Source organism: Salmo salar, chromosome 01 (genome assembly GCF_965601325.2).
Source record: "Salmo salar chromosome 01, fSalSal1, whole genome shotgun sequence".
Lineage (NCBI taxonomy): Eukaryota > Metazoa > Chordata > Actinopteri > Salmoniformes > Salmonidae > Salmo > Salmo salar.
This window is the reverse complement of record NC_138291.1, coordinates 78,142,258-78,156,427: the sequence shown is the minus strand read 5'-3', so window position 1 is coordinate 78,156,427 and position 14,170 is coordinate 78,142,258. Positions and strand designations below refer to the sequence as shown.

The window sequence follows — 14,170 nt, the reverse complement described above, 5'->3', positions numbered from 1 at the left end:
ACGGTACATAGCCCCGTCCATCGTCCCTTTGATGCGGTGAAGTTGTCCTGTCCCCTTAGCAGAAAAACACCCCCAAAGCATAATGTTTCCACCTCCATGTTTGACGGTGGGGATGGTATTCTTGGGGTCATAGGCAGCATTCCTCCTCCTCCAAACACGGCGAGTTGAGTTGATGCCAAAGAGCTCCATTTTGGTCTCATCTGACCACAACACTTTCACCCAGTTGTCCTCTGAATCATTCAGATGTTCATTGGCAAACTTCAGACGGGCATGTATATGTGCTTTCTTGAGCAGCGGGACCTTGCGGGCACTGCAGGGTTTCAGTCCTTCACGGCATAGTGTGTTACCAATTGTTTTCTTGGTGACTATGGTCCCAGCTGCCTTGAGATCATTGACAAGATCCTCCTGTGTAGTTTTGTGCTGATTCCTCACCGTTCTCATGATCATTGTAACTCCACGAGGTGAGATCTTGCGTGGAGCCCCAGGCCGAGGGAGATTGACAGTTCTTTTGTGTTTCTTCCATTTGCGAATAATCGCACCAACTGTTGTCACCTTCTCACCAAGCTGCTTGGCGATGGTCTTGTAGTCCATTCCAGCCTTGTGTAGGTCTACAATCTTGTCCCTGACATCCTTGGAGAGCTCTTTGGTCTTGGCCATCAATCTGATTGATTGATTGCTTCTGTGGACAGGTGTCTTTTTATACAGGTAACAAGCTGAGATTAGGAGCACTCCCTTTAAGAGTGTGCTCCTAATCTCAGCTCGTTACCTTTATAAAAGACACCTGGGAGACAGAAATCTTTCTGATTGAGAGGGGGTCAAATACTTATTTCCCTCATTAAAATGCAAAATCAATTTATAACATTTTTGACATGCGTTCTGATCATTTCTTTGTCAGTGGGCAAACGTACACAATTAGGAGGGGATCAAATACTTTTTTCCCTCACTGTATATCGACATATCCTGAAAGGCCGCTCAGCAAGGAAGAAGCCACTGCTCCAAAACCAGACTACGGTTTGTAACTGCACATGGGAAAGAATATCGTACTTTTTCAGTTCTGCCCACACATTTTATATAGGATTGAAGTCAGGGCTTTGTGATGTCCACTCCAATACCTTAACTTTGTTACCTTAACTAAATTAAATTTACCTCTTCATCCTCCTTATCATTCAGTTAGGCCTAATTTAAATTCAATTGTGAAGTAAGGTGCACAATTATCGCCCATTGCTGATCCTCAACACTGGGGCCCCTCAGGGGTGTGTGCTTAGTCCCCTACTGTACTCCCTGTTCACCCATGAATGTGTGGCCAAACACGACTCCAACACCATCATTAAGTTTGCTGATGGCACAAAAGTGGTAGGCCTGATCACCGACAGCGATGAGACAGCCTATAGGGAGGAGGTCAGAGACCAGGCAGTGTGGTGCCAGGATAACAACCTCTCACTCAATGTGAGCAACACAAAGGAGCTGATTGTGAACTACAGGAAAAGGCGGGCCAAACAGGCCCCCATTAACATCAACGGGGCTGTAGTGGAGCAGGTTGAGAGTTTCAAGTTCCTTGGTGTCCACATCACCAACAAACTAACCTGGTTCAAGCACACCAAGACAGACATGAAGAGGGCACAACAAAATCTATTCCCCCTCAGGAGACTGAAAAGATTTGGCATGGGTCCTCAGATCCTCAAAAGGTTTTACAGCTATACCATCGAGAGCATCCTGACGGGTTGCATCAGCTAATGAAATGGCTTTCAATTCTATTTGCATGGAACGCTGCTGCTACTCTCTATTATTAGCCTTCCCTGTGGCTCAGTTGGTAGAGCATGGTGTTTGCAATGCCAGCATGGTGTGTTCAACGCCAGGGTTGTGGGTTCGATTCCCACGGGGGGCCAGTACAAAAAATAAAAAATAAATAAAACGGCTCAAATGTATGCATTCACTACTGTAAGTCGCTCTGGATAAGAGCGTCTGCTAAATGACTTATATGTAAATTATCTATGCATAGTCACTTTAATAACTCTACCTATATGTACATATTACCTTGACACTGGTGCCCCTGCCTGCACATTGACTCTGTACCATAGCCCTGGTATTGTTATTTACTGCTGCTCTTTAATAATTTGTTATTCTTATCTCTTACTTTTTTTAGGTATTTTCTTAAAACTGGTTGGTTAAGGGCTTGTTAGTAAGCATTTGTATTCGGCGCATGTGACAAATAACATTTGTTTGATTTGATTTAACAACCCAGTAACTAGCCTTGCACAAGCCTTGGCCCGGAGCAGGAGCTTATCTCCTGTTTCTGTAGCGTGAGGCAGCTGATGTACAAGTAGACCCTTTGGACAGGACGCAGGGCCCAGGAACTTCAACCAAACACTGCAGACAGTTCATCCAAAAATGGGAATTACACTGAAAAAAGGGCATCTCAACAATTACCAACCAAAGTCTCCAAATTATGGACCAAAGCTTTTAAATGGAAAAGAGAGAAAAGTTTAGAAAAGTTCAAATGGTGAAAGACTCTGAGTCATCAATTCTGGTTTATCTAATTCAATGGGTCTCACTCAACATGAGTTCTTTGGAAGTGTGTGTTAGAATAACGTAGTGTCCTTAGAGCATAATAGAAATACACTGGGTTTTGCTTATGTTAAGGCTTTAGACAAGATAGAGACAAGCAGCTGTAGACAGAAAGACAAGCAGACATGGACAGAAAGAATTAGTGCAAAGTAATTTCTTCCATCCATCATTTCTTCCACTCTGTTGGGCACATGAGGGGGGAGGGTAAAGAGAGGTGCAAATGTAAAAGCAAGGGGCAAGGATTTATAGCCGTATTTTATTCTAAGCAACATCCTCTCCATCTCTCCCTCATCTTTCTCTCCTCTCTCTCTCCCTCTCACCTCTATCTCCCTCTTCTCCCTCTGCCTCTTTCTCTCTCCTCTCACTCTGTCAGGTATTGAAGAAGATTTCTGGGTATATCCAGGAACAGAATGAGAAGATCTACGCTCCCAGAGGTCTGCTACTGACCGATCCTGTAGAGAGAGGCATGAGAGTCGTATCCTTTTTGAGCAATACATTGGTCTATTGTTACGGCAGGTCTTCTTACCAAAAGTTAGCGATTTGATTATAGAGGTTAGGGTTAGGTGTCTTTCAAGACATAGATTTCCCTAAAGTTGACTGCTGGTGATTAAAGTGACTAGGCAAAGCCTCGTAGAGTCATAATTTAGAGGGTTAGGGCGACTTCAGTGTGGTTGTAGCTCACTAAAGATAATTTTTGTTTTATGAAGACCTTGTTGTCTTCCTCCTTTTCTCCCCCCTGGCCCTGCTCTCTCCTCTGGGGCCTCATTTATAACCGTTGCATAAATGTAACACTACTGTAAATATCTGCATGCCTCATTTCTGAAAAGACTGTGCACGCACAAAAATATTGAGTTTTATAAACTTGGCGCACACCGTACATACACGTGCCCGTTATAAATCAAGACCTGTCGTAAAAAAGTGAGTGTGCGAACAAACATTATAATTCTGCTTGAATAACGCCCATAATTCACCTTTTATGGTGACAAATAATGCCCTTATGTGCTGTATACTTTGGAAGTATTGGAATTAGGCCAAGACAGTATCTAAAGGAAATAGCAATGGCAAACTTTATAACATTTCTGTGGCGCAGAAGGTATTTTTTTAAGTGACATTTGCTGTATCTGACCGTTTCTGCAAGACAAAATCAATTGCAAATAGTTGTGGACCTGTAAACAGATCGTTTGAAAGCAATAATATTTTGCATTCACTTTTTTCCATGAATCTACAGTAGCTTATCTATTTACTACTGTGACTTGGGTCCAGTTAAATGAGAGATCAAACGAATGGTAGCCTATACTAACTTGTTGTAGGCCTATAGGTTATTTTGTGAGTGGTCTATGAAACCATCAAAGTCAGAAAAGATGAGGAATTTATTCTGCAATGATCATGGAAATGTAATACTCAAATATTTCACAATAATGTCTTGCGATCAGGAGGGCAGCCATTTGCATACTCCCAATGATCCAACTGTGGAACTGTACCCTTGCCGATATCATGTACAGTAATGCTTTGAGAACATTTCTAGATTTGAAAGATACATACACATTACCAGGCAGCTACTTTTTTCTTTCCAATTATGGGATTTATAAATAAACTATCTGGGCTCTGTCGTAGAAATTCTAATCAAAGGGAAGAGAGACTGCAGATTCTTTCAAACAACACTTTATTATAAGATTTGCAAAAATGGAGCAGTTAACTACGCACTAAAACAGTTGTGCAGTTAAGGCCCAACGAACAGTGTCGGCTCTCAGCTTTTATAGAGAAGCACATCCTTTTTGTAGATGTGGCAGTCAGCAGATAGTGTGTAAAAGGCAATTAGTTGTATGCAGATTTAAGATAGCACGAGGTTGATAGCCCGAGGGCTGAACCGTCTAACTGCATTCACAAAAGCAAACACTATAATGTGCTCCTTTCTGCAAGTTACCATACATGTGACTTTCTGTAGATAGTAAACCCACGGGATGTCACATGCTGCGGTCGCACCCAAACTGACCTTAGCTATACGCCCAGTCTTATGACTAAGTCCCACAAAGTTTGTATCAGGTTAGAAAGACACTAGCATATAACAAGAGACTATTCTATAAGCTGTTAAACAAGGAATAGCGTGACTAATTATGTAATTTTCCACGGCAGCTCTTGAAAGGACTGATCTCTATGATATATAAACAACTTTTGGAAAGCTCATATTCTGAGCTAGCCATTAAAAAAGTATGGTTCACAGATCTAATTGAATCTGAACCACCCTTTAACTGGAAAATAATATTTAAAAAATGACCTTGGCATCCCATAATTTGAACCATAACCTTATACATTTTAAGTTTGTTCACAGACTGTATTTATACTGAACAAAAATATAAATGCAATATGCAACAATTTCAAAGATTTTACTTAGTTACAGTTCATATGTAACTCACCATATGTAGCAACATTTCAAATTATGTTTTTTACATTGGATAAAAGTAGAGACTACAAAATGCTATATCATACACTTTTATGAGGAACAATGGGAAAGTAATTCTGCTTTGAAATTGATAAACTTGTAAACTCACTTTTGAAAAAATGGCCTTTGAATGATTTGGTATCTAGTGAAGAGCTCTTTGGCTACACCCATTCAGCATCGTTCACACCCTCTTAAGCTTTAGCCCCACCCATCTCGTTTCGCTCTTGGAGTGTTCAGAGCACACACTTGACGCTCTGGCCAATGATTTGTTTACCTCTGGATAACATGAAACAGCCTAACCAGGTCTGCTGGCAACAATTTCATTACGCTTTTTTGCCGACATTTACTGACACCGGCCATATTCAACGGGTGTTGTACACTTGAGCTTAAGAAATGTAGCTAACTAGCTAGCAAGGTAAACAACGAAGCTAGCTAGGTAAACAACGTGTAAGATCACACACTTCACGTAACATTAGCCAACGAGCCAGCCAGCTAACATTAGCTAGTTAAACAACAATGAAATTAGTGCCAAATCATATTGTTACTACCCTGCATGTATCTGCTGGAGCTAACCAACCAGGTTCAATGTTAGCTAGCTAACATTAGGCTCTAACTAGCAACGCAAATGGCTCTGGGATACGAATAATGTCATACATGTAACGTTAGCTAGCTAGCTAACAGTACACTTTAGCTTAAGACATGTAGCTTGCTAGCTAGGTAAACAATGAACCTAGCTAGGTAAACAACGTGTAAGATCACACATGTCACATCACGTAACATTAGCTAGGGAGCCAGCCAGCTAATGTTAGCTAGCTAGCTAACAGTACACTTTATCTTGAAATGAAACCACTTTCTGTCAAAATTAAAAACGTGTAATATCTGAAAATGTTGCTAGCTAGACTATCTTACCCGTATATATCATCATGCATGATGGATGTGTCTCCCTGTCACGGATGCCATGCCCTTAGTTTGAAGATGTAATCCAGAGACAGGTGTTGTCTCCGTCTCTTTAGCTATCATACTCTAATTCCACTGATTTCAAAACTTGATCCTCCAGAGAGTGGAGAGTGACACTTATTCAGCTCCATTACACGATACATTTGAAAAAAAATGTTATTTCGACCGGATTACCCAATACAGACTGACCAGCTGAAATAGACATATATGGCAGACCAATCCAAACTCCTCTCTCGGCATGTCAGCCCACTCATTAATGTCAGCCAATCATGGCTAGTGGGAAGGTTGCTGACTTTTTCTGTGGCTTAATCAACAAGGCTTGTAATTTAACTATTTTATTTATATTTACAGATGGCATACAAGTTTGTTATTAAGGTACATGAAAGTTCACATGTCCCAGAAAGCATTTCTGCCAAAAAACACATTTTGATTAAAAAAATATAGAATTAAAATGGCTCTCCTGTGAAGTCATGACTTGCGACATCCACCTAGTTTCCTGAAATGGGTCACATATGAGGAAATCATTCAACTGAAATTAATTCGGCCCTAATCTATGGATTTCACATGACTAGTATTACAGATATGCATCTGTTGGTCACAGATACCTTTAAAAAAAATGGGCCTCACAATGGGCCTCAGGATCTCATCACAGTATTTCTGTGCATTCAAATTGCCATCGATAAAATGCAACTGTGTTTGTTGTCCGTAGCTTATGCGTGCCCATACCATAACCCCACCGCCACCATGCGGCACTCTGTTCACAACGCTGACATCAGCAAACCGCTCGACCACACGACTCCACACACGTGGTCTACGGTTGTGAGACCGGTTGGATGTACTGCCAAATTCCCTAAAACGACATTGGAGGCAGTTTATGGTAGAGAATGAACATTAAATTATCTGGCAACAGCTCTGGTGGACATTCCTGTAGTCAGCATGTCAATTGCACACTCATTCAAAACTTGAGATATCAGTGGCATTGTATTGTGTGACAAAACTGCACATTTTAGAGTGGCTTTTTATTGTCCCCAGCACAAGGGGCATCTGTGTAATGATCATGCTGTTTAATCAGATTCTTGATATTGTAACAGACTGACCCTAGCCCCTCAACACATAAACTATTGCAGCATAAATACGGGAGGCAAAAGCAATACAACATTCAAAATGGGTTACCCTTTCTTTAAAAGGATGAATACTTTCTAAAGGCACTGTAAATGCTTCTGGATGGAGACATGTTTGCTGGGTGGGGTTGGGGGAATGGAATGGGAGTTTGAGGGTGGAGGCCCAATTTTTTTGTTTTCTTTTCCTGTTTATACTGAATTTATTATTACTTAAACTCTGTATTTATTTCTTACTGTTGTTTTTATTTTGAGTGACAGCCTACAGGTATTTTTTTTAAATAAACATGAAAAAAATTAAATGAAGACTAAAATCACCAGGAATACAGCAAAAATGTTTTAATTTAGGAAATCTGTTCCCAAGTATTCCCACACAAAAAAGAGACATATGTGATCGTGTCGCAATGTAATCAAGGTATGAAATTATTGTTATTTTAAAATACAATCTATTATTTGGCTTAGTTTTGGTCAATTTGCAGTGTACAAATTATTAGAATGATTTTCCGTCCTCCCGACCATTCGCTCAGAAAGAATTGTCCCGTGGCTGAATCTAGTTGCCTACCCCTGGCCTAGAGTATACCCCTTATCCCCTATCTGTGTACATATATTACCCCCTTCCCTCGCACTCCTTAACTCCTGTGCCCTCCAGATCGAGGTGAGTGTGTTTGAAGACCGCGGTTCGAGCGGCTCTAGCCCCAGCAGCAATGTGTCGTCTGGAATCAGCCAGCGGTGACTGGAGGAACAGCACCAGGGATATGGGTACCAACAACACCACCACCACCACAGAGGCAGCGGATCCCTCACCAACATCCGCATGCTGAAACATGAGAGCACACGCTTCTGAATATAGATGTATATGTAATCAATATACTATCTCTAGTTATGAGTATAGATGTGTATGTAATCAAAATACCATCTATTGTTCTGAGTATAGATGTATATGTGATACAGGAAATAGATATTGAATGTATATACTATCTATAGTTCTGAGTCAGGAAGGAGAGAGAGAAAGGCCAGGGTGTGTAGGCTACTCTCAACAGGAAACTGAAGTACCATGAGGCCAGGAGCTGACACATGCAATGATATAATGTTCAAGCAGGCACACACACTACTTGGTGTGTCAAACACTCTAAACACACATCTTTGAGTATCTGACAGTATGCTTACACTCATATTTCTGCACACTTTCCCAACCATCTACTCCTTTACCCATTATCATTCTACTTTTTCACCATTCCTTGTGTTTCCATGAGTTTAATTATGATCATTATGCCATAGCCAATACATCACTGTCATCGTCAGTTGCGTTCAACATTCAATCATGAGCAGCAAAACACAATTGTTATCACTAGAATTTACTATTTTGAAGCAACATTATAACTACAGCAGTAGTATAACTATCACGTTGAATGCTGGCAACTTACTGGTAATCTTCTGGAAAAGACACTTCATTTCAGGCAGTGCGAGAACGAGTTCAGTGCATTGTGAATGTTGACCCTGTTCTATTTGTACCTACTGCTTCAGCTTTCATTGTGTTTGTGAAGGACTGCTAGTTATTCTTGGTAATATTACATGTATCTGTCTGGGACTTCAAACTGAAACACCTTGGATTATTTATCAATGCTCATTCAGAGCATTGCGTGCTGATGATCCACATCGCAGCAGGAGGTTACACTCACACACGCAGCCGCATGTGCAAAACACACAGACTCATATACACAGGTGCATATGCAAACATACACTCACACATGCACACATGCACACACAGGCAAATGCGCAAACACACACACACACCTGTGGCCACTGGCCTTGCGTTCCTGCACACAATATCCTGGCAGCCACATGGATGTGGTCTCAGGTCACACACACACACACAGGCACATACAATGCATTAGGAAATTATTCAGAACTCTTGACTTTTTCCACATTTTGTTACATTACAGCCTTATTCTAAAATGTATTAAATCTTTTTTTCCCTCATCAATCAACACATAATGACAAAGCAAAAACAGATTTTTAGAAATGTTAGCAAATGTATATATATATATAAAAAAAACTGTAATACCTTATTGACATAGTTATTCAGACCCTTAGCTATGAGACTCAAAATTGAGCTCGGGTGCATCCTGTTTCCATTGATCATCCTTGAGATGTTTCTACAACTTTATTGGAGTCCACCTGTGGTAAATTCAATTGATTGGACATGATTTGTAAAGACACACCCCTATCTATATAATGTCCCACAGTTGACAGTGCATGTCAGAGCAAAAACCAAGCCATGAGGTTGAAGGAAATGTCCGTAGAGCTCCGAGACAGGATTGTGTCGAGGCACAGATCTGCAGAAGGGTACCAAAAAATGTCTGCAGCATTGAAGGTCCCCAAGAACACAGTGGCCTCCTTCATTCTTAAATGGAAGAAGTTTGAAACCACCAAGACTCTTCCTAGTGCTGGCCGCCCTGCCAAACTGAGCAATCGGGGGAGAAGGGCGGTGACCAAAAACCCTATGGTCACTCTGACAGAACTCCAGATTCCTCTGTGGAGATGGGGGAATCTTCCAGAAGGACAACCATCTCTGCAGCACTCCACCCACTCTTCAGCAAAAGGCACATGACAGCCCGCTTGGAATTTGGCAAAATGCACCTAAAGACTCTTGGCCGTTGAGAAACAAGATTATCTGGTCTGATGAAACCAAGATTGAACCCTTTGGCCTGAATGCCAAGCGTCACGTCTGGATGAAACCTGGCACCATCCCTACGGTGAAGCATGGTGGTGGCAGCATCATGCTGTTGGGATGTTTTTCAGCGGCAGGAAATGAGAGACTAGTCAGGAGCGAAAGCATGATGAACGGAGCAAAGTACACAGAGATCGTTGACCTCAGACTGGGGGCGAAGGTTCACCTTTCAACATGACATCGACCCTAAGCAGCCAAGACAACGCAGCAGGGGCTTCGGGGCAAGTCTCTGAACGTCCTTGAGTGGCCCAGCCAGAGCCCGGACTTGAACCCAATCGAACATCTCTGAAGAGACCTGAAAATAGCTGTGCAGCGATGCTCCCCATCCAACCAGACAGAGCTTGAGAGGCTCTGCAGAGAAAAATAGGATAAACTCCCCAAATACAGGTGTGCCAAGCTTGTAGCGTCATACCCAAGAAGACTCTAGGCTGTAATCGCTGCCAAAGATGCTTCAACAAAGTACTGAATAAAGGGTCGGAATACTTATGTAAATGTGATATTTCCGGTTTTTTTTTTATATACATTTGCAAAAATGTATAAAAAACTGCTTTTTTTGCTTTGTCATTATGGCGTTTGTGTGTAGATTGATGAGGGAAAAAAACTATTTAATCCATTTTAGAATGAGGCGGTTGTGGAAAAAGTATACTTTCTGAATGCATTGTACTCTCTCTCTCTCTCTCTCTCTCTCTCTCTCGCTCTCTCTCCTTCTCCCCTCCCTCCCTCTCTCCCACACACTCAGCCAAGCAGTGTTCTCTGTGGTCTCAGCTCATTGGAATCATAAGCAAACCTCCATCCCTTTAATAAAGCAATGCTGCCCTGGCCCGGCCTGTAGCACTGCTAAACTGCCTGGCTAATTGCAGATTGTTCGTCACTCCAAACGAGGCCTGTATAAAGTTTATTTAGACAGATGTGGTTCACAGAGGATTGACTCAGTGTAGTTTTAACACTACAGCTGGATAACGATTGCTCTCTGGTTCTCTGGTCTCTCTGTATATGAATGGGTGCTAATAATGATGGCCCCTAGTGTGTATGTTGGAGGATTCTCCCCACGCACGCACTCTCACATTCACTCATACATGCGCACACACACTTTCTATCACACATACACACACACACACAAAGAGAGAGGGATATTTGATCCTTTCTCACAATGGACATAACTGACTGCCTCTCTATGAGAGAGAGAGAGATCAGTTGAATAGGAGTAAAGTGGAGACTGATTACATTTCTCTATGCCAGCTGGGTCTGACTGGGTTTTCCTCTGTGGACTCTTGGCTATCACAGTCAACCATACAGATGGATAAAATAACATAAAGCATTATTGCCATGGGTATAACTTCTGTGTTATCAAACCACACAATGGGACTTCAAAGCCAGTGGCTAAGTCCATTGACCCTGCACATAATGTAGTTGCTCTCCCTCTCTCTCTCCTTCTCTCCCTCTCTCGTTATCTCTCTCAATCAAACACACACATACTCAAACACATTGCAATTTTGAATCTCTGGAACACTGCTGACATGAATAGTATTAAAAATCATGTCTCCGAAAGAAGTCTCCATGGAAACACAGGTGGTCTCAGTTTCTGTCTCACATTGTCATCCACCCATTTCACTATTATTTTTCATTTTCCCTTTTTATGTGACACACAGTTATATCACCCTCTAGTGTGTGGACTGAGGTAGTGGTACCACCAAGTTATCCTAAGACACAGATCTAAGGTCAGTTTTGTGATTTACTACTGATGATCACGGTTAGGATCTAGGGAGCATAATCTGATTCGAGTGCTGTGCCTAAGAGCAACCTCTAGCCAAATTCCCCAACAATCAGATATGCTTCTTCTTAATCTGCACTTACATCAGATCACCCACCAAGCAACCATCCAGAGCACACCCTCTTAATCTCCACTCATATCAGTTTGGCCATGCTTGTTGTGCAGCCTCCTTTGCTTCGATTCCTCCTAAATCTGCTCTCTGACCAGCTTCCTATGCTTTTAATGCCTTCATGTTTCATCCCTGTGAATTGGTTACCCAACCTGGGGCTGACTGACCAACACAAAGACTAACACTGCCAACGAGCCAACCGGTGGGCTCTATGGACATGTATATGAACCAATCGGTGGACATCTAAATAACCTTTGAACTTTTGTATGTGTAGACTCTATCGTCACTATCTGGCCATGCTAGAAAAAGGCAAAGATATATGGTGCTTTACCCCTAATCAACAACATTTGCCCATTCATTTGAATGATGTTGCCATTTTTTTTCTACCATGGCCATTTAGTATCTATTCTGTAAAAGTGCCGTCATCGAGTCGAGTGACCAAGTCTTGTTTTTGTGTAAATCTTTGATGATGATGATGATGATGATGAGAAGGATACTCAGGGGAGGAGGAGTGGAAGGTGCCAAATATATAAAAGAGAAGATATGCATACATACTGTATTGACTGACAGCATGTTATATTTTGTGTAGCATTTTTATTGAGCCAGCAATGGGAATGTAGCATACTGAGAGACGTAAAGACGTAAAACTGTATATATTGAGAGAAGAGGATGTACTCATGCTGAACGTTTCGGTACTGTGGAGATGGAAGGGAAGACAGAAAACTAACCAAGGGCTCTCTATTCAATCCGTATTGCGTTCAGCGTTAAAGCGTGATTGAAATTTAAAGCCAATGTTCTTGTGTCAGCAGAGCCTGTTGGCTCAATCTGAAATTACCTTGACATTTCTATCGCGCAACCTGTAACACTCGGCGATACATATTGAATAGAGCCCCAACAGTTGTTATGTCGTTGGCTTTTTGTAAATCTGATGGGACACTGAATTTGCAAATGTCAGACCGCTCATAGGCCGCTGTAAGCTTGCCCACTGGAACCCATCAAAAATGTGGTGTAAAAAGATGTATTGTAGATGTTAAAATGTCATATACAGTACCAGTCAAAAGCTTGGACACACCGACTCATTCAAGGGTTTTTCTTTATTTTTACTATTTTCTTCACAGTAGAATAATAGTGAAGACATCAAAACTATGAAATAACACATATGGAATCATGTAGTAACCAAAATAGTGTTAAACAAATCAAAATATATTTTATATTTCAGACGCTTCAGTGTAGCCACCCCTTGCCTTGATGACAGCTTTGCACACTCTTGGCATTCTCTCAACCAGCTTCATGAGGTAGTCACCTGGAATGCATTTCAAATAACAGGTGTGCCTTGTTAAAAGTAAATTTGTGATATTTCTTTCCTTCTTAATGCGTTTGAGGCAATCAGTGTGTTGTGTTAAGGTAGTGGTGATATACAGAAGATAGCCCTATTTGGAAAAAGACCAAGTACATATTATGGCAAGAACAGCTCAAATAAGCAAAGAGAAATAACAGTCCAGCATTACTTTAAGACATGAAGGTCAGTCAATATGGAAAATTTCAAGAACTTTGAAAGTTTCTTCAAGTGCAGTCGTAAAAACCATGAAGTGCTATGATAAAACTGTCTCTCATGAGGACTGCCACAGGAAAGGAAGACCCAGAGTTACATCTGCTGCATAGGATAAGTTTATTAGAGTTACCAGCCTCAGAAATTGCAGCCCAAATAAATGCTTCACTGAGTTCAAGTAACAGACACATGTCAACATCAACTGTTCAAAGGAGACTGCGTGAATCAGGCCTTCATGGTCGAATTGCTGCAAAGAAAGCACTACTAAAGGATACCAATTAGAAATAGAGACTTGCATGGGCGAAGAAACACGATTAATGGACATTAAACTGGTGGAAATATGTCCTTTGGTCTGATGACTCCAAATTTAAAATGTTTGGTTCCAACTGCCGTGTCTTTGTGAGATGCAGAGCAGGTGAACGGATGATCTCCGCATGTGTGGTTCCCACCGTGAAGCATGGAGGAGTAGGTGTGATGGTGTGGGGGTGCATTGCTGGTGACACTGTCTGTGACTTATTGAGAATTCAAGACACACATAACCTGCATGGCTGCCACAGCAATCTGCAGCGATAAGCCATCCCATCTGGTTTGCACTTAGTGGGACTGTCATTTGTTTTTCAACAGGACAATGACCCAACACACCTCCAGGCTGTGTAAGGGCTATTTGACCAAGAAGGAGATTGATGCAGTGCTGCATCAGATGACCTTGCCTCCACAATCACCCGACCTCAACCCAATTGAGATTGTTTGGGATGAGTTGGACCGCAGAGTGAAGGAAAAGCAGCCAACAAGTGCTCAGCATATGTGGGAACTCCTTCAAGACTGTTGGGAAAGCATTCCAGGTGAAGCTGGTTGAGAGAATGCCAAGAGTGTGCAAAGCTGTCATCAAGGCAAAGGGTGGCTACTTTGAAGAATCTAAAATATATTTTG

At 41.7% G+C, this 14,170-nt stretch overlaps 1 protein-coding gene across 1 annotated transcript in view; it reads left to right on the top strand.

Annotated features, from left to right (window-relative positions):
- Window positions 1-12,830, top strand: part of LOC106612991 (golgin subfamily A member 7B) — a 44,958-nt gene extending 32,128 nt beyond the window's left edge. Inside the window, exons 4-5 of the mRNA XM_014214806.3 lie at window positions 2,939-3,040; window positions 7,730-12,830. Of these exons, the coding sequence (XP_014070281.1) occupies window positions 2,939-3,040; window positions 7,730-7,813 (186 nt within the window). The 3' untranslated portion in view covers window positions 7,814-12,830. The remainder of the gene's footprint in view (window positions 1-2,938; window positions 3,041-7,729) is intronic.
- The last annotated feature ends 1,340 nt before the right edge of the window (window positions 12,831-14,170 follow it).